Source organism: Oryctolagus cuniculus, chromosome X (assembly GCF_964237555.1).
Source record: "Oryctolagus cuniculus chromosome X, mOryCun1.1, whole genome shotgun sequence".
Taxonomy (NCBI): domain Eukaryota; kingdom Metazoa; phylum Chordata; class Mammalia; order Lagomorpha; family Leporidae; genus Oryctolagus; species Oryctolagus cuniculus.
Window position 1 is genome coordinate 87,833,979 of NC_091453.1, and position 20,559 is coordinate 87,854,537.

At 37.0% G+C, this 20,559-nt stretch overlaps 1 protein-coding gene across 1 annotated transcript in view; it reads right to left on the reverse strand.

Moving 5' to 3' along the window:
* Positions 1-20,559, reverse strand: part of IL1RAPL2 (interleukin 1 receptor accessory protein like 2) — a 1,316,228-nt gene that overhangs the window by 348,097 nt on the left and 947,572 nt on the right. Inside the window, exon 6 of the mRNA XM_008272830.4 lies at positions 14,664-14,738. Coding sequence (XP_008271052.1) covers positions 14,664-14,738 — 75 coding nt within the window. The remainder of the gene's footprint in view (positions 1-14,663; positions 14,739-20,559) is intronic.

A 20,559-nucleotide genomic window follows, 5' to 3' on the forward strand; every position in this document is an offset into this window, starting at 1 on the left:
GAGCATCAAAGGGGAAACTTGTTGAAATGAAATGGACAATATGAGAAACAGTGACTTGATCAGCTGTTGTCCTGACGGTTGATGTACAATGTAATACTTTATCCATTTTAGTATTTTCTCTTTGTTTTGTTCTAGTACTATTGGTTGAACTCTGTGATTAACACACAATTATTCTTAGGTGTTTAAATTTTAACTGAAAAGTGATCCCTGTTAAATATAAGAGTGGAAATAAGAGAGGGAGGAGATGTACAATTTGGGACACGCTCAATCGGACTTGCCCCAGATGGTGGAGTTAGAATCATGCCAGGGGATCCCAATACAATCCCATCAAGGTGGCATGTACCAATGCCATCTCACTAGTCCAAGTGATCAATTTCAGTTCACAATTGATCACACTGATAGTTCTAAGAGTCAAAGGGATCACACAAACAAGACTAGTGTCTGCTAATACTGGATGATAGAATAAAAAAGGGAGAGAACGATCCATCATGGGAAGCGGGATACAGAGTAGACTCATAGAATGGCAGATGTCCTAAACAGCACTCTGGCCTCAGAATCAGCCCTTAAGGCATTCGGATATGGCTGAAGAGCCCATGAGAATATTTCAGGCTGGAAAGCCAAGACACTCTGGCAAAAAAAAAAAAATAATAAAATAAAAAAAGGAAGGCCTAAATGGAAGATCTCTGCGAGTGAGATCCCAGTGGAAAGAATGGGGCCATCAAAGAAGGAGGCACCTTTCTCTGAAGGGAGGAGAGAACTTCCACTTTGACTATGACCCTGTCTGAATAAGATCGAAGTCGGCAAACTCAAAAGGCTTCCGTAGCCTTGGCAACTCATGACTAGAGCCTAGGGAGATTTCTGACACCATAAACAAGAGTGTCAAATTGTTAAGTCAAGAACAGGAGTCACTGTGTACTTACTTCTCATGTGGGCTCTGTCCTTAGTGTGTTGTCCAATGTGAAGTAATGCTATAACTAGTACTGAAACAGTATTTTACACTTTGTGTTTCTGTGTGGGTGCAAACTGATGAAATCTTTACTTAATATATATTGAATTGATCTTCTGTATATAAAGATAATTGAAAATGAATCTTGATGTGAATGGAATGGGAGAGGGAGTGGGAGATGGGAGGGGTGTGAGTGGGAGGGAAATTATGGGGGGGAAGCCATTGTAATCCATTAACTGTACTTTGAAAATTTATATTTACTAAACAAAAAATAAATAAAATGCTATGGTGACAAAAAAAAGAAATTGGGTGGGAATAAGGAAAAGATCAATAGATGGGGTAGTATGATTTGAAGGGGAAGCAGGATCAGGGACACTGGAATTTTTTTAATATTAATTTAAGTGGTGAGAAAATTTAGTGTATTTAATATGGCATCTAGTTTGAAAATGCAATTGCAAGAAGGTATAATTGATGATGACCAAAAATGTGATATGGGAAGAGTGAACACAAAAACAGATGCAGACAATTTAAATTTAGATATTTAAATTTATAAAGCCACTTTGTAGAGTGGAAAGAAGGGGAGGAGGAAGAGTATGAAAATACAGAGACATTTTGAAATTAGATGGGAAACATTTTAGGCATTTTCCATTAAATTTTCTTGGCCTGATTTCTGATTCTTTAGCTGTGACACTGGTTTCCATACATGTAGAATGAAACAAGTTGCACTATGTTTTCTTCTGCTGAAAAAGTCATGAGATGGAGTTGGGGCAATGAGAAGGATAGATTAAATATAATTTTAAAAATCTCTTTGAAATGACAGTTGAACAGTTACTAATAGAATTGTTATTGGCATACACAGACATAATGGAAGTAAAATAGAATGCTGAAAGGAGACAAGAGCCTAATGGAACAATATAATAATGGACTTTCCATTGAAAAAGGAAATGTCCATTCTTAGTGAGCTATTTCTACATATTACATAAAAGCAGGATCTCCCACTCACCTTTTGAAAATTTTAACTTGGGCCTACTACTAAAGCCACTTCATATTTTGTTTACCTGCCTTCTTTAAGAGTCCTTTGCACATAAGAAAAATGAAAAAGCCACAATCCCAGAAATTAACACTGGTAACCAAAAGTTAAATTCAAGCACAGAATGGCAATCTGCAAAGTTTTGGAGCTACCCATTCGATGTAACAGTCAGCCACTTATGAGAACATCTGCATTAGGATAGGCTAATAAGGTAACCACTCTGATGAGAAGGGAAGTCAAAACAGCAAAAAGTAAGTAGATAGACCACCCCTGTATATATTTATACATATGAAGGAACTTTAAAAAGTTTATGGAAGATGCGTATTATGAGAAGACAATGCATGGATTTCAAAATTTTTTCACATTAAAATAAAATTTTTATTTTTTAAAAGATTTGTTAATTTATTTGTAAGGCAGTGCATCAGACACAAACACAAAGAGAGAGAGAGAGAGAGAGAGAGAGAGAGAGAGAAGGAAGGAAGGAAGGAAGGAAGGAAGGAAGGAAGGAAGGAAGGAAGGAAGGAAATCTTTTACCCACTGGTTCAACTAGGGCTGGGTCTGGCTGAAGCCAGGAACCAGGACCTCTATCCTGGTCTCACACATGGGTGGCAGGGGATAATCACATGGGCTGTAATCTACTGCCTTTGTAGGCACATTAGCAGGAAGCTTAATATGAAGCAGTGTGGTGGAATGAGAAGGCCATGCCAAGGTGGCCATTGGCAAGGGCGTGTCAGTTATTCAGGAATGGCTTTGAAACCCACCTGGCAACGGAGCCTGCCTGGAAACAGGCTGTGATTGGATGGCTTTGGAAACTGCCTGGCAACAGACTGTGATTGGTTGGGGCATAGCACGCCCCTTTACTGTATTGGCTAATCTTGGCTATATAAGATGTTGTACCAACTGAAATAAATGAGTCTGCGGGCTGCTTGCCTCAAGCCCGCTTTCACCCGACTCCCGGGGTCTGTGTGGTGACTCCGCGCCTCTTGCCCCCACCACGCTCCTCCTCTCAGAATCTAATCCACTACAACATTGTTGAGAAATCAACTGCAACAAAGCAGAGCAGCCAGGCCTCAAAGCAGCACTCCAGTATGGCATGCCTGTGTCACAAGTAGTGGCTTAACCCACTGTACCACAAACTTATTTTTAATCCCATTTTTCCATGAACTCTTCAAAGTTTGCTATAAATTACAGAGTCATAATAATTCAGAGCTAATATGGACAGAGTCATAATCATTTATTATTCACTACTGCTCTATATGACTGCTTACTAGTGTGTTCAGCTAAAATGCCTGTGGCTGTCACAAAGCTTTAATCGCTGCACATGTCAATGTTTAGTGATATCTTACACTCATTCTATTGTACATAACCATTAAATAAAGCAATCAAATAGTGCCTGAAAAAAGCTTTTAGTTCCTTTATCAAATATATTGTATAAATATGAAGTATTATTATTAAAGTTTTCCCTTATCCTCATTCAATTCTCTTATCTAGAGTTAGCATGATTCTCCTTCTTTATAAAGCACTTTCATTTTCCTATAATTGAGTTAAGGGGATTTTCATATTGGGCTTTGACAAAAGTTCCCTTTCCTCCAGAATAGGCCCCAACTCCTCATAATGTTCATATTATTTTTATTCCTTTGCTGACTCATCATCACAATCAGCCTTGAGATACATCATGCTTATCATCTTACCATTGTAAAATCTTATCAATCAGCTTGGCTCTAAATGAAAAATCATCATTATAGCAATGGGTGTACTCAACATATTTGCAACTAAGGAAAATAAATCAAACTATCAGATAAAGGCTCTCCATAGGCCAGAGCTGATCCTGTTCTTGGAAAAGAAGTGTGTTATAAACATATGTAAAATTTCAATATACATAAGCTCTACTTCTGGATTGATATTGCTTTTATAAACAAAACCACAAAATCAAAGCATATTTGTAAAGTTGGTGCATACATTATTAATTCAATTTTTTGGAATTCATATATTGGCAGAGTCTAGACTGTTTCTATCAGAACTGCTGTCAGGCCAAGTTTTCTCTCCACTCTTTTTGGATGGAACTCCTATTCTTACCCAAGAGATACTTAACTGCTCTTAATTGCCAGCTGTGTCTTTCTTTGCATAATCCCTAAGCCACATGTTTCAAAGTTTCCTATTCAGCAGCTATGCCCATAGTGACAATAGCTTTCTCTTGTGGAAATCAGATGCCAACTCCTAAAGTCTAGTGCAGCTGCCTTTGATCTTTCAGTATCTATTATAGCCCGATTTCTGATGGTTTCTCAACCTTTGACTTTCTCATCTTTTGAGAAACCCAAAATTGGCATTTTTGTTGACCTGATCTATTTGATCACAACCTTGCTGGGGTCTCTACTACCTTTAAGCCTCTGGACTCCTGTTTGCCACCTTGACTATAAACTACTGGCTCTGGCTTCACAAACCTCTGAGCTTTTTTCTTCATATTGCATATCTGGACTTTACTCTATATTGACACTGATCTAGGACTACAACTGTAGCAAAACTGGGATATATTTAGGGTAAATATTGGAAGGATACAAGGGGGAGGATTTATGGTATTCTCCAAATTACAGCAACACATGCACATATTAACAGAACTAGATATTTGTATACCACTCCTGAGATTTCTAAGTTCTGGGAAGAACTATTTCTAAAGAAGAAAAATATCTACCAATGTGTAAACCTTGATTATACAAATAAAGTGAAGAGGATAATTAAAAGAATTCTGTAGAAGATGCAAAGTTCCCCTTCAGCCTCCATTATGAGGAAATTTAAAAGTGGTTTCTGTATGAATGAGTCATTTGCCTCAATTTCTGCAGATATATCTATAATATAAAATCCATTTTGTTTATATAAATATTTGAGTTGGAAAGGGATTACCTAAATCATTTTTTCCAAGTTCATGTTGCAGGTTTAGACATATTCAAAATTTGTAGGCATATTTTTTACCTTTCCAGATATTTAAAAAATCATCCATTATCCACCAAATGAATAGAAGATAGAACTGCCAAAAACTGTGAAAGTGATGATATTGATATCAACTCAGAGCATGGTGCTGGAGTATAGCACCCTCAGTTGATAGATATTTCTAGTAAGTTCCATCAGCAGGAAGTTCCTTATTTTTAGCCTCTAATCAATCTTTCCCATCCTTGAATGATATAAATGTATTCTTCATTTTTTATTTATTTTTTATTAAAGCTTTTATTTAATGAATGCAAATTTCATAGATACAACTTTAGGAATATAGTGGGTCTTCCCCCCATACCCACCCTCCCTTGCCCATTAACTTTATATGCAGAAGACCAACTCTATACTAAGTAAACATTTCAACAGTTTGCACCTATACACACACAGAGAACGTATAAAGTACTGTTTGAGAGCAAGTTTTGCAGTTAATTCTAATAGTACAACTCATTAAGGATCTCTGCTCAGTACATCAGCTTTCTAACATTTGAGTGTACATCTCTCCAGAAAACTTCTCTATACTTCTTTGTGCTTCACAGCCAGTTTTCAGCTTCTGAATTAGTTTGCTATTTGAAAAAGTATTTGTACCTGAGTTACCAAACTTTATTATAAGACAAAATTAAAGTCTTCTAAATAATTTCTATTTTCTCACTAAATCAATTCACACTAGATACTTCCTTAACTTCTTTATATAAGATCATTCTTCTTCAGCTAAAAAAATCCATTTAAAATGAAAGCACAAGCAAGTCCCTGGTACAAGAAGGCAGAGCAAACAACAATAGTAACATCAATGAGCCATTTGGGTAAGGCTTAAGAGTGCCAAGTCTAGTCTCATTGCTTATAAGTTGTATACCAACTTGGATAAGTTAAATAACTTTTCTGAGCCTGTTTTCCTAATTTAAAAATGGGTCAGAGATATTTCTCCAAAGAAGACATACAGATGGCAAATATGTACACAGAAAGATGCTCCATGTAATTAACATGGAAATGTAAATAAAAAATACAATTAGATATCACTACATATACATTAGCCTTATTTAAAAATGACAAACAAGTATTGCAAAGATATGGAAAATTGGAACTCTTTTGCATTGGTGGCAGTGTTGAAAAATATTGCACTTTAGAAAACAAAGTGCGGCCGGCGCCGCGGCTCACTAGGCTAATCCTCCACCTTGTGGCGCCAGCACACCGGGTTCTGGTCCCGGTCGGGGTGCCGGATTCTGTCCCGGTTGCCCCTCTTCCAGGCCAGTCTCTGCTGTGTCCAGGGAGTGCAGTGGAGGATGGCCCAAGTCCTTGGGCCCTGCACCCGCATGGGAGACCAGGATAAGTACCTGGCTCCTGCCTTCGGATCAGCGCGGTGCGCCTGCTGCAGTGCGCCGGCCGCGGCGTCCATTGGAGGGTGAACCAACGGCAAAGGAAGACCTTTCTCTCTGTCTCTCTCTCTCTCACTGTCCACTCTGCCTGTCAAAAAAAAAAAAAAAAAAAGAAAAGAAAAGAAAAGAAAACAAAGTGCAATATTTGGCTGTTCCACAAAAGGATAAACATATAAGGACCCAATGACACAGAAATTTGACTCTTAGGTACAAACAGAAATGAGAATAAATGTACATCCAAAAATTTGTACTTTAATGTTTGTAAGAGCATTATTCATAACACCCAAATAGTGGAAATAATCAAAATGTCCATTAACTGATGAATAAACAAAGTAAATACGGTATAACCATATGATGGAATATGATTCATTGATAAACAGAATAGAATATTTACTCATAGCGGAAATTTGAGAACAATATAGTAAATGTAAGGAACTCATCATGGGGGTCAGCATAGCGATTCATGTCCTAGCTGCTCTGCTTCTGATCCGGCTCCCTGCTAATGGTCTAGGAAAGCAGCAGAGAATGGCCCAAGTGTTTGGGCCCCTGCCACACATGTGGGAGACCTGAATTGAGCTCTTAGCTCCTGGCTTCAGCCAGGCTCAGCCCTGGCCATTGCAACCATCTGAGGAGTTAACCAGAAGATGGAGGATCAATCTTTCTCTCTCCTTCCCTTCCTCTCTCTCTGTAACCCTAACTTTCAAATAAATAAATAAATCTTTAAAAGAAAATAAACTCATCACAAAACACCACATGCTATATGGTTTCATTTATATTGGCTATTCAGAATATCAAGGTCAACAGAAAGTTGATTAGTGGTTGACTAGAGTAGGGACTGAGAAATGACTGCTAACGGATATGTAGTTTTTTTTTGACAGTGTTGAAAATGTTCTGAAATCATGAAGATGTTTAGACAACTTTGTGAATGTACTAAAAACCATTGAAATACATTTTAAATGAGTCAATTGTATGGTATACAAATAATATCAAAATAAAGCTGTTAGAAACCGTGAAAAACAATCCTATTTCAGAGAATTGTTGAGATAAACCCATATAAAATATTTAATGTTGTGCCAAGTACCTGTTACATAATGAATAAATGATAGCTCTATTATTTTACTATTTGTGCTGCCATTACTACTACAAATAATAATTAATAATGGTAGTAGTAGAGCTATTATTAACTAATATAATAATTATTCTTATTGCATTATAATATTAAGTAGAATGATAGCAATTACTATTTATTAATAGTAGTACCAGTAGGAGAGCTGTTATTAAATAATACTATTATTAGTATTCTCTAACTACCCATATTTTATTTTTTTCCTAGGACAGAGTTTTCGTAGCCGAGAGTTTGGGGCCTAGATAACATAACAATATGCTATAACGAAACTGACAAACAGACATGTATTTGGCATAGCACTTAAGACACTGGTTATGAAGCCCTCATCTCCCATTATAGTAGTGGGTTTGACTCCCAGTTCTGACTCCTGATTTCAGCTTCCTACTAACAGACCCTAGGAGGCAGTGGGGATGGCTCAAATAGTTGGGTTCTTGCCAGCCATGTGGGAGACTGGGACTGAGTTCCTGGCTCCCAGCTTTAGCACAGAACAGTCCCGGCTTTCACAGCATTTGGGAAGTGACCAGCAGATAGAAATATTTTCATATTCCCTCTCTTTCTGTCCCTCCCTCCTTCCTTCCCTTGCTCCCTCCATCCATCACTTCCAAATAAATAATATTTATTTATGTATGTATTTATTTTGAAAGGTAGAGAGCCATAAAGCAAGAGAGAGAATGAGAGACAGAGAAATCATATATCTGCTGGTTCATTCCCCAAATGCCTGCAACAGATGAGGTTGTCAAGCAGAAGCCAGAAGCCAAAGATTTATATCAGCTTTCTCATGTGGATGGCAGGGACCCAACTACTTCAGCCATCACTGCTACCTCCCAGGGTACACATCAGTAGGTGTTCAGAATCTGGAGCAGAGCTAGGAATAGAACCCAGGAATTCCAATATTGCATGTAGGTGTCTCAAGTGGAAATTTAACCACTACATCAAATACACACCCCCAAAAAATAGAGAGTTAAAAAGATCATAATACAAACATTGGAATCATATTTGTGTGAAATCTTATTTCTGGCACTTATTCAATATGTAGCCTCAGGTAAGCTGTTTCACCTGTCTGAAGTTGAGTTTCCTTATCTGATAAGTGATTCAACAGTACCTATCTAACACTACTTTGAGTCTTATGGGAAATACATAAGATAGCACATATGCAAATACCCATCAAAATACTTTGTATACAGTAAATTTTTAAATATTTTTGGTCCCATATGCGTAAATCATGGCTATGGCATTAAAATGTATGATGAAACACTATCAAGTTGATATCAGTATCTAAATAGGAGATAAGCCTAAATAATGCCCTCAAATACCAATAAATGCATAATAATATTATTAAAGAGAAATTCATAATCAACTTGTTAAATTATATTCATATGTATCTTCAGTGAACTGTTTTATTTTTCTTTTTATCCTTCAAAGTCTCAAACCAAATAAACTTAAGTTTCAGAAATAGAAGTAAGGAAAGCACCTTTAGTCTTAGTCATAAATAATATAGCCAGTTCTTAGGGAAAAGGCTTGGCCCAGATTTTCCCAAGTTGTAAATAATGCACATGTTATACAACACCTCGGTTTTCACTTTGGGGTAGCCCATGCTAAGCTTGTGCATGTTACCCCAAATATATTGGTCTTTTGGAAATAATTGACTAACCCTAGACTGTCTATAAGGTGAAGGAATGCTTCCATGAACCAGCTCCAATTATGTATGCCAAGAAAACTGAATGAGTTCATGATATGCTCCTCTTTCTTCTCCAAACTCTCCAAAGTCCTCAGTTATTCAATGTTACATTAAGGTTTTCAAGGAGTTATTTGATACTGAGAGGGTAGGGAGAGTACATTAAAAATGAATTTTAAAGAGTATCTTGGGGCCGGGGCTGTGGTGTTGCTGTGGCGCCCTCTGTGGCACCAGCATTCCAAATGGTCACTGGTTTGAGTTCTGGTTGCTCTGCTTCCAATCCAGCTCCCTGCTAATGTGCCTGGGGACGCAGCAGAGGATGGCCCAAGTCCTTGGGCCCCTGTACCAACAGGTTTTGGATAGGCTCAGCTCCAGCCGTTGCAGGCATTTGGGGGAGTGAACCAGTGGATGGAAGTCTGTCTATCTGTCTGTCTCTCTCTTTCTCTCTTCTCTCTCTCTCTGACTTTAAAATAAATAAATAAACCTGTTTTTTTTAAAGAAGGGCCTTGATACCACCATAATACATACAATGCATATACCAAGTCATGCCTCCAGCTAATGAAATGATCATGTATTGCTGTTTGTATTAACAGTAAGTCTAGTGTGACATTGTAGCTCAGTTGGTTGATGAGTTCATTTGGACACTATGTTCTATGTCAACTTTAGAAGGAGTTCACAAATTTTACTAATTAAACTGACTCAGTGTATCATACATTTCCATTTTTATTATTTTCCATATTGAAGCAAAATATGAACAATTTATGATCCCCGAAAGTTCTACATTTGGTAATGTTTAATTATTTTCTAGTAAGTTTAGTATTTAGCTTGATGTTACAGAGCTATGTTTTTGAACTGAGTGAAAGCCTAAAAGCACAGAACCTTGATCATATGAGAGTGCACCACAAAACTCACTCTGTTTTCCCATCTCCGTTTTGACAATTAGCATAGTAATTGTAATTCTGTTTACCCAGTCTTCCATACTAGAATGAGAACCTCTTGAGGATATGGACCTCTTATTGTTTACTTTGTATCTTCAGAACCTAACCATTGTTGGACATACAGTAAGAGTTCAATCGATGCTTTTAGGTAAAGTTTAAAAATACAGATTAGATTGAGCAGTTAATTTCCTAATTTGAGGTTCTAGTCCTAAGTATTGTATTAAATGATATATCTTGATCTATCCTTTATTTTTATAGTCTTTTGCATTTGTCTGTTTGGGGATCTAATACAATTTCCAGTAGAAACTGATGTGCTAAGGAAATTGATTTTTGATGAAGATTCACACCCCTTATATACATAGAGACAGTTAGAGCCAGTAGTATGTAACACAGTCATGAAATACAAATTTGAATAGCTGTAAAAGTTAAATAAATTCTGAATGAGAATACAAAAGAAGAGACAATAATCTTTCAAATTAGATCAAATACATCTATAGACGAATTATTAGACTTTTTAAATATTTAAGATGTTCTAATTAGCTTGAACTGTTCTACTGGTCTTGGTTTTTCTAATATGCCTTAGGCCTCCAGGCCTTGCTTTTGACTCTTCGACACAGAAGTAAACAATGTTTATGTTTATTTTATGTGTAATGCTGTCTGGCTTATTTTAAATCTTAGGGAACTCTGGGAAGAAAATTATCATCATCAGTGAAAAGAACATGGCACATTTTTTAATTCATCCTTTCTTAAAATTAAATGGCACATCTCAAATCTTTGCAACCAAATCTGTATACAGCTCTTTCAAAGCCTCTAAGAATATGTTATAGTTTGGAAAGTATACACTTGGGTGCTATAAAAAGAACTAGTATATAGAGAAGGGAATTCCTAGAATCAATGCATTTCAAATAGGATACACATCTGTATGATGTTTTAATGCTTTGGTATGAAATGTACAGTATCAATTAAAGTATTGTAATGTAGTGTTCTTTTTAAAAAATATTGAAAATCTTTACTTTATGCTAAACTGATCTTCTGTACATAAAGAGAATCGAAAAGGAATCTTGATGTGAATGGAAGGGGAGAGGGAGTGGGAAAGGGGAGGGTTGCGGGTGGGAGGGACGTTATAGGGGGGAAGCCATTGTAATCCATAAGCTGTACTTTGGAAATTTATATTCATTTAATAAAAGTTTAAAAAAATAAAAAAAATATTGAAAACATAGTCCCTCTTTGATGCTAAAAAAGAATCAGCCCTGGTATAGAAATTTATTTCTCAAATTTAAACCTAAATTTACCTTAAAAGAGAAAAAATAAGTAGAAGATAGCAAGACCAAATTGGATTTGTGTGTGCATGTTGCACATTATCTTTGTCTTTGTATTTCATACATTGTCACAGTTTTAGCTTTGTGAGAGCAGTAGTTTTCATATTATTTTGTTAAGAATACATTTGTCATCACAAAATACATGGTTATTTTGTGAAGATTAATCTTCTTTCAGTATTATAATATGAACACAATTTAGTAACAACCAAACTGTCATCACTGTGTCAGCAAAAATGTATGTAAATTTCTAGAACCTTGCAGTTGACTAATGGATTACACCATAGGAAATACAAAGTCAAGATGTTTATTTTCCTCTAGAGACACAACAAAATATTTGTGCTGATGCCAACCCCACACACTAAAAAGAATTTATTTCTACTGAAAATTTTCACTTACTAGAAATTTTAGAAGCCATACTTTAGAAGTGTCCAGAACTGAGACGGAGTATAAATTCTCAAATCATTCCAGATAAGGTTTTCTAAAACTACCTTGAAGTTACTGCTTAGAGTTTCCCACATTTCTCATTTTACATAAAATGGATGTGTGGGATTCTTTATTATTTAAAATGTATCTATATTTGGAAGGCAAAGTGACAGAGCAAGAGAGAGTGAGTCGGGGAGTGAGGGGGGAAGGGGGAGAGGGAGAGGGGGAGAGGGAGAGGGGAAGAGGGAGAGAGGGAGAGAGGAGAGGGAGAGGGAGAGGGAGAGGGAGAGAGAGAGAGAGAAAGAGAGAGAGCATGCAAACAGGAAGCTGGATTGAAAGCACAGCAGATGGGGCTCAAATGGGCACTCCAATATAGGATGTTGGAGTCACCAGAGGCAGCATAACCCCTGTGCCACAATGCCAGTTCTCAATATGTGGGATTCTTGTCCTCAGAAAAGAAACAGTTGAGAATGTTCTAGAGAAACTATTTGCTATTTGTTCTGGTTATCTATCCTAACTTAGTGGCCAGTGATAACCTCTTTATTTCATGCATATTTTTGGAGCCAGAAATTTGAGAATAGTTCGGTTCAGTGGTGTGTCTCTGATGCAAATGGCATACGCCAGGGCAGCTGTGGGTGCAGATTCACGTCTAAGATGATATCTTTATTAAAATATCTTGGGAATTTGCTGCTCCCATCCTTTCTTCTCTCCACATGCTGTCTTGGGCCTCTTCATGTGGCCTCAGCTTTGAGAAGCATGTTGGTTTCACATCAGATCAAGAGACTGGGACAGAAGTTTCAAATTTCTTTTGATTCAGTCTCTGAAATCTCAGAACATCATTTATTGTGTACTCTATTAGGTAAGCATGTCCCTAAGACTAGCCCAGATTCTGAAGGGCAGGTGGGAAATAGGAAAACATATTTAGATAGTATGAGTATCAAAACATAAGTGGCCAACTTCAATCTACTAATGTTTCAAATTATAAATGATAGGATTTGGGAAACCCAAACTTGGTAATATGCTTAGCCATTTGGATTGCAATTTTTGTTAGTTCTAATTTTACTTCTAGTTGGAGGATGTCGGAAGCCGAATGTGCTTGATAAACTTTTAAAAATTTTAGTAAATAATTTCTAGAAGTTTTCATTACCTTCCTGAATTTAGCAGTTTTCTACACGTAGACAGAGTCTTCCAATAGCCCCAGTTAACTTTATTTCTCTTTTACACCAGTAGTTTTTGAAACTCATTATTTTGACTGCAAATCCTTCACAGACACACAGTTCTCTCACATTTATAGTACTTATAACGTCAGTTAACTTTAGGTTTAAGAGCAACTTACAAGATGGTTTCCAGTTGTGAATAAACAGTGCTAAATAAATCTGTGGAAAAGTTAAAATCACTTAAAATTAGCTAGACATGTGCTCTTTGAAAAGTCAAAGATCTGGTTTGACTGATTTTGTTTTCCTTTTTCTGATTTATATGATTGTTTTAACATCTCAGAGAAGCAGCCTTGCTGGGAGGAAAAATGGACAGGTCTCCATCTTTCTGTCAATAAAGTTATTCCATATTGTGTTGCAAACTAAAAACTGAAAATTTCAGGCCTATATCTCATGCAAATTGGAAACAAATTATTTTAGTAATTTATAGATTTAAATTACAACTAGATTTAGTTCCAAAAAATGCAATGACTGCAAAATAACACAGGAAATGTAGGGAAAGCCACGTTCTAACATTTCAATGTTTATTTACAAAATATTCAGAATTTCTACAATCCACTCTTTACAGCATACTTAATATTTTCTCTTCTATTTGTTTTAAAATACTCAACTTTGTACTCATATTGCTAGACTGCATTTAAAAACTACAATGCACCATATTTCATTTCAGAAAGTGAGCATGCTGTTAGGAATGGAATCTTCTCTCTCCCATTTTTGAGATACAAATAAGGTTCCAACAATTAAAAAAATAAAAAAAGAGTAAAAAATTTCCAAAGTGAATGAAATGTTGGGACCAGTTCATCCTCCCTGGCTGTATAATTGGCGAGTACCACTATGGTCATAAATTTCAATAAATCATACAGTCACCACAAGCCTAACACATTTCCAGCATATTTACTTAGTTCTCTTGTGGTTGTCTTGTTTAGAATAGAAAAAAATTCAGAATACTAGGATGAAACCCAAAATAGATGAAAGCTCCCAAATATTAAAGAATATGCTTTAGATTAAAGGCCATGGTTTGCAAGAGATCCTAGCTTCTGAGTTTCAGGTTTACAGTACTTGAAATCACAAGGATTAGTGATAGGGAATTCAAGAAAGTAGCTCAACAGCTTATGTTCTTATTTGTGTCTGTAAAACAACAGTAACACTCATAATTTGTTACTTTCCCAACACCATATGATTCATAAATATTCAACATTTCAACCTAAAAACAAGCTTTAAATAGCCATGCTTTGTGTCATTGGAAATAATATTATCACATCATTGGAAAGGCTGTACTGAAGGACTGTTGTTTATCTTCTGGAGTGTTTGGTGGACATATACAAAAAATATTCTGCACCAATAACCAATGCAAGGGACCCATGGACCTATCGATCACAGAGCTAAAAAGCTCTGTCATACAGCACATTTAATACCCAGTGTAACCAATTAGTATTACCATTCTTTGATACAATACAGTCTCATTTCCTTAAACTGCTATTGCCCTGAACTCCAGGGTTATAAATGAGCAGAACACAAATTGATTTGCATGTAATAACAGTGGCAATAAACCTTTCCTGGTTCATGCAATTTTCCCCATCTGTTAACAGAGAACAAGTTACAAGTTTAGGATCTATTATTCCCAGAAGGCGACTTACCCAGCTGGACATCTATAACACTTGGCTGATTCTCCATGGGGAACAATGGCTTGGGAGGCTTGTCTGTGAGTAAAGCTAGAAGAGAAAATGCAAGAAAGTAATGGGAAAATTGAGATAAATTACAGGATAGGAAAGATCCTATCATGTATGATATTTAATGTTTACAGATTTGATGGTGAGTAAACATTTATTAGATTGTGTTCCTATGTGGGATATTATGATATCCATATGATATTCATTTCCCAGCACATTTAGAACACCATTGAGTCACCAGAAACAGACTATTTCAACAGCTACATTTTCCAACAAGATCAAACAAATGAACTATTTTAGGTGATTTTCATAAGTTTATATGTAAAGAAATACAGGCTTAAAATGATAAATCAGAGAAATGTTAAATACCCATATATTCTTTGTAGTGCTAAATGGTCTCAATGAAATATAAACCTAAGGGGCATTTCTGGTGGCATGGACCTTCTAAACCTCCGAATCATCCCCTACATTTCAACCCAGCTTCTAAAAACAATATGATAGGGACCAGTGCTGTGACATAGTAGACTAAGCCTCCGCCTGCAGTGCTGGCATCCCATGTGTTACTGGTTTGTGTCCTGGCTGCTCCTCTTCCAATCCAGCCCTCTGCTTATGGCCTGGTAAGCAGTGGAAGATGGCTCAAGTCCCTGGGCCTCTGTACCCATGTGAGAGACCTGGAAGAAGCTCCTGGCTCTTGGCTTTGGATCTGTGCAGCTCTGGCCGCTGCGACCTTGTGGGGTGTGAACCAGCTGATTGAGGAACTTTCTCTCTGTCTCTCCCTCTCTCTGTAGGTAACTATACCTCTCAAATAAATAAATAAATAAAATCTTTAAAAATCATATGATAAAGCATGCATGCCTTCATTAAAATAATTGATCAAAAATATTGGTTGAGCATCTTTTGCATACCAAGTACTTTGCTAGGTGCTAAGGGAGAAATAAATAAAGTCTTTTTTTATATACATATAGTTAGACTGTGTGAGAGAGAGAGACAGAGAGAAAGGTCTTCCCTCCATTGGTTCACACCCCCCCCCCCCAAAATGGCTGCATTGGCCGGAACTACGCCCATCCAAAGCCAGGAGCCAGGTGCTTCTTCCTGGTCTCCCATGCGGGTGCAGAGGCCCAAGCACCTGGGCCATACTCCACTGCTCTCCTGGGCCACAGCAGAGAGCTGGAGTGGAAGAGGAGCAACTGGGACTAGAACCCAGCGTGCATATGAGATGCCGGTACCACAGGTGGAGGAGTAACCAAGTAAGCCACAGCGCTGGCCCCAAAATAAAGTTTTTATCTTTGTCTTCCATTTGCAGTCTAGGACTATAAACACTGGACCAGTGTAACAAACCAGAGAATAGAACACAGAATACAATCTAATGAAAAATTAGAGAATTTGAGATATGTGTGTATATACTTATCCTTATAACTCAAATACATAAATGGTAATGGGTATATTACTAGCAGTTTGGGGAATGTTTTGTGAAGGAATTGGATCTTCATATGAACCTTAAGGGGTGGAGAAGATTTACAAAGCACAGAATAAGGAAGAAGAAATTCAGGAAAGATTAACAACACAAACCAAGGCACAGAAGTAGAATTTAGCAAGCATAATGTCCTTACAGGAGAATGATCTGGTGAGAAGGGGTTGAATGGAATGGAGTGCAGAGCCAGCTGCTTATGATTCCAGCACCATGAATTACTAATTAAACTGGATAGATACGTGGGGCTCAACTGTGGAGATGCTAAGAAACAAGCTCATTTATTTGGTCATGATGTGGTTGTCAAGTGAGAGTGTCATTGTAAATTCTTGTAACAAGAAAATACCTCAAAGCAAGTGCTATGTATTGATGACTAGTTGATACATGGAACAGACTGGAGAGGAAAAAAACTAATTAAGAGGATGCAGTAACAACTGTTCAAATGGGAAAATTGTAGTGAATTAATTTCCTCATTTTTTCTAATAAGTATTTTTAAAATGTTCATTTACTTATTTGAAAGAGAGGGAGAGAGAGAGAATGGATCTTCCATCTACTGGTTCACTCTCCAAATAGACTGGGCTGGGCCAGGCTGAAGGAACTCCATCCTGGTCTCCCACATGGGTGACAGAGACCCAAGTACTTCAGTTACCACGGGTTGCCTCCCCACATGCATATTAGCAGGAAGCTGAATGCAATGCAGAACTGGGACTCAAACCCAGGGACTCATATGGAACGTGGGGATCTCAAATAGCAACCAAACCACAGGACCAAATGCCTGTCACTCCAGCTAAAATTTCTTAATGTCCCACAGTGTTTCTGTTCTTACAGAATTGAATAACATTTTTTAAGATAAGCTGATTTTTGGCATAATTTGACATTTGATACCTAATAGAGGTACATACTTAATAAGATTCATAATTTGGCACAAAAACCTACAAATACAATATCTACATTTCATAAATACAAGTGCTACACTTACTTTTAAAGATCTGGCCTGAAACATAGTGAACAAACAAAATTCAAATATTTGAATTCAAAACCCAATCATATCAGATGTTCAGTTTCATTGTTGTTTGCTATTGATTATAATAGCAAAACATTTTTTAAAAATCCTAAATATCAATCAGTTGGAGACTGGTTAACTAAAATTGTTATGGTTTCATATAATAATACAGCTATTAAAAGATGGTTATATTTGTACATTTGATGTGAAAATATCTCCAAGATACACTGTTTAAAATAAAAATAAAGCAAAGTTCAAAATAGTGTGCACAAAATGCTATTATTACTCTAAATGTCTCTCTGTGTATATGCATATAAACATTTCTTTGTGTAGGTGTGGAATTTTTCTGAAAGGATACACATATAACTGGTTAAGTGTGATTTCCTGTGAGGAGAGAAACTGGGTTGCTAAAAATGGTTGGAGTTGAGGGAAGGTTCGTATAGGCAAGTAGAAGGAAGGTTTAGTCTTCACTATATAATTTTTGGACACTTTGAGCAATATTCATGGACTGTGTACTCAAAATATAATTAAAGTAAAAGATAAATAAAACACAGCAATTTTACATTTCATTTATTTTTAAAGGATTATTTATTTATTTATTTGAGAGGTAGTTACAGACACAGAGGAGGAGAAACAGAAAGGTCTTCCATCTGTTGGTTCATTTCCCAAATGTCTTCAATAGCCAGAGCTGTGCCAACCCAAAGCCAGAAGCCAGGAAATTCATCCAGGTCTCCCACATGGGTGCAGAGAACAAGCACTCAGGCCATCCCCTACCATGTTTTTTTATTATTGCTAAATGTCAATGATTGAGGTCACATTTATCAATATTTAATGCTAATTTTAAGTGCCAGGTGGTTCATCATTTTCAAAGTGCCTCCAGATACGTTGTCTCAAGTGAGCTACACAGTGACTTTGAAAGGTAAAGAAAGCAATTACAGGCGGGTGCTGCAGCTCACTAGGTTAATCCTCTGCCTATGGCGCTGGCACCCTGGGTTCTAGTCCTGGTTGGGGCGCCGGATTCTGTCCCAGTTGCTCCTCTTCTTGTCCAGCTCTCTGCTGTGGCCCAGGAGTGCAGTGGAGGATGGCCCAAGTGCTTGGGCCCTGCACCCCATGGGAGACAAGGAGGAAGCACCTGGCTCCTGGCTTCAGATCAGCACAGCACACCAGCTGTGGCAGCCATTTGGGAGGTGAACCAACAGAAGGAAGACCTTTCTTTCTGTCTCTCTCTCTCGCTGTCTAACTCTGTCAAAAAAAAAGTTGTTTTTTTTTTTTTTTTAAAGAAAGTAATTACAATTATGGCCAATTTGGAGATGATGCTAAATGTATCTTATATTGTTTTATTCAGTCCCTTATGTGACCAAAACCTCCATTCCCTGATGGACAGCAAGACAGAAACATGCTGTTGGTAGAAAATAGGTAGAAGAGTTCAGTAGTCAGTAGCTTCAGCCTCTTTAACTCCACACTAATTAACTAAGCTACAGATCCTAGGCCAATGGGAGTGGCTTCTTGGTAAACAGCCAGTGGAAATTTGATTCCTGTAGGAAACCTCATACACATAGGCTCCCCCACCCCACCCCAAACCCATGAATGGAAAGGGATGAATGTGCACTTTTCCTTGCACATCCCAATGAGCTGTACAGGCATGGCGCTTCATCAGTTTCCAATATCATGTTTAGGTTTGGGAATGGCCAAGAAGGAAAGATTGGTGATGATAAAGTGGCAACTGTAGCAGTTCCTGTGGATGCTGACCATTATCCCAGAGATTAATTTATCATCACCCTGCATAATTATAGCATTTGCAGATTAGTTTAAGTGCATGCTGCCGTGGGCAGACAAGTTCACTTCTTTCTTTTTTTTTTTTTAATATAATCTGAAACTCCCAGTTACTATTTGGGAAAGGAAGGGGAGAAATCTCAATCCCAAATCCCTCAAACAACAGAGCAGAGACTTAGAATTGTATTAGAAAACTTATGCTGGATCTTGAAAGGAACTAATTGGGGTCTCAGCTAGTCTTTGAGTTTTCCATTTAAGCTTCATGTTTTGATTGAAAGAATGGGAGCAAGGGATGTAGTTTAGTAGTAACATTTCAGACTACAATCCCTTCTCTCTATTTCCTTCTATTGCTGCTTTTGTTTAATCATCCTTAAATATAACTTCCCTACTGAGTATACTATGACACCAGTCTTTATATACTAGTGAAGCTACCACTGTTACTAGCTGCTTCATTCTAAAGTGAGGTTTTATAATTTTGACACCATCTTTCCTGAAAATACCCAAATTAACTCTTTTTTAATTGTAAACAATGATTTTTATTTACAAGTACAATTAGATCAATTAGTGTGACTGAAATGGTGGCTCAACTTCCATGAAATTAGTATAAGACATCAGTAGAATTATTTGTTTGATTGAATAAATTATTTAACCACATTTTTCATGTTATATATTATTATTATTATTATTTAAAATTTTTTCTTTACTTGAGAGGAAAAGAGAGACACAAAGATAGATAAACAGGGAGATAGGGGCTCTCATCTGCTTGTTCACTCCCCCAGTGCCCACAACAACCTGGGCTGGGTCTAGTAGTTGGGAACTCAATCAAGGTCACTCATATGGGTGGCAGGAATGCAATTACTTGACACAACATGGCTGCCTCCCAGGGTCTGCATTAGCAGGAAGCCAGAGTTGGAAATCAAACCTAGGCACTCCAATGTAGGATGTTGGTAGCTTAACCACTATCTTAACTGCTAAGCTAAACACTTGCCTACATCATTATAATTTTTATTGTCTTCTTTTGTTGTTGACTTTAATCTGTTCAATTAGATTTGCCAGAAAAAACAGGTAGGAGATAGTAGAAGGATAACAACTCACTAATTTCTGCAAATGAAATAAATTTAAACTTTATATGTTAAGGTCAATGAGATGGATCCCCTCAAATCCATTCAATATTAGCACTGAGATTCCATTCCAAAATCACTATTTTCATCATAACATTTAACTGTTCAAAACTGGTGTCTCTTACATTCACAAAAGGATAAACTCTGAACTTGTCACTTGTGAACAGAAAAGCAGCCACAATATAGCTTTAAAAATGTTCTTTTATCCCACAAGTCTTTTGTCAATGCTGTAGCCAAGTTACTTTCCTTATCTGCCACATTAACATATTGCCTTAATTTTCAACTCTATATCTTGGCTTAAACCTTTTCCTCAAGTTTGGAAACAAATAATAACAGTTATCACAGTTATAATTTAGTTAAAATTTACTTAGTATCTACTGTTTGCCCTGCACTGGCAGTGTTCAAGACCCTTGTATATTAAATTTTACAGATAACTCAGCCAAAGTCAACCAGCTTTTGAATAACCAAACAGGGATCTAAATTGAGTTCTGCCTGATT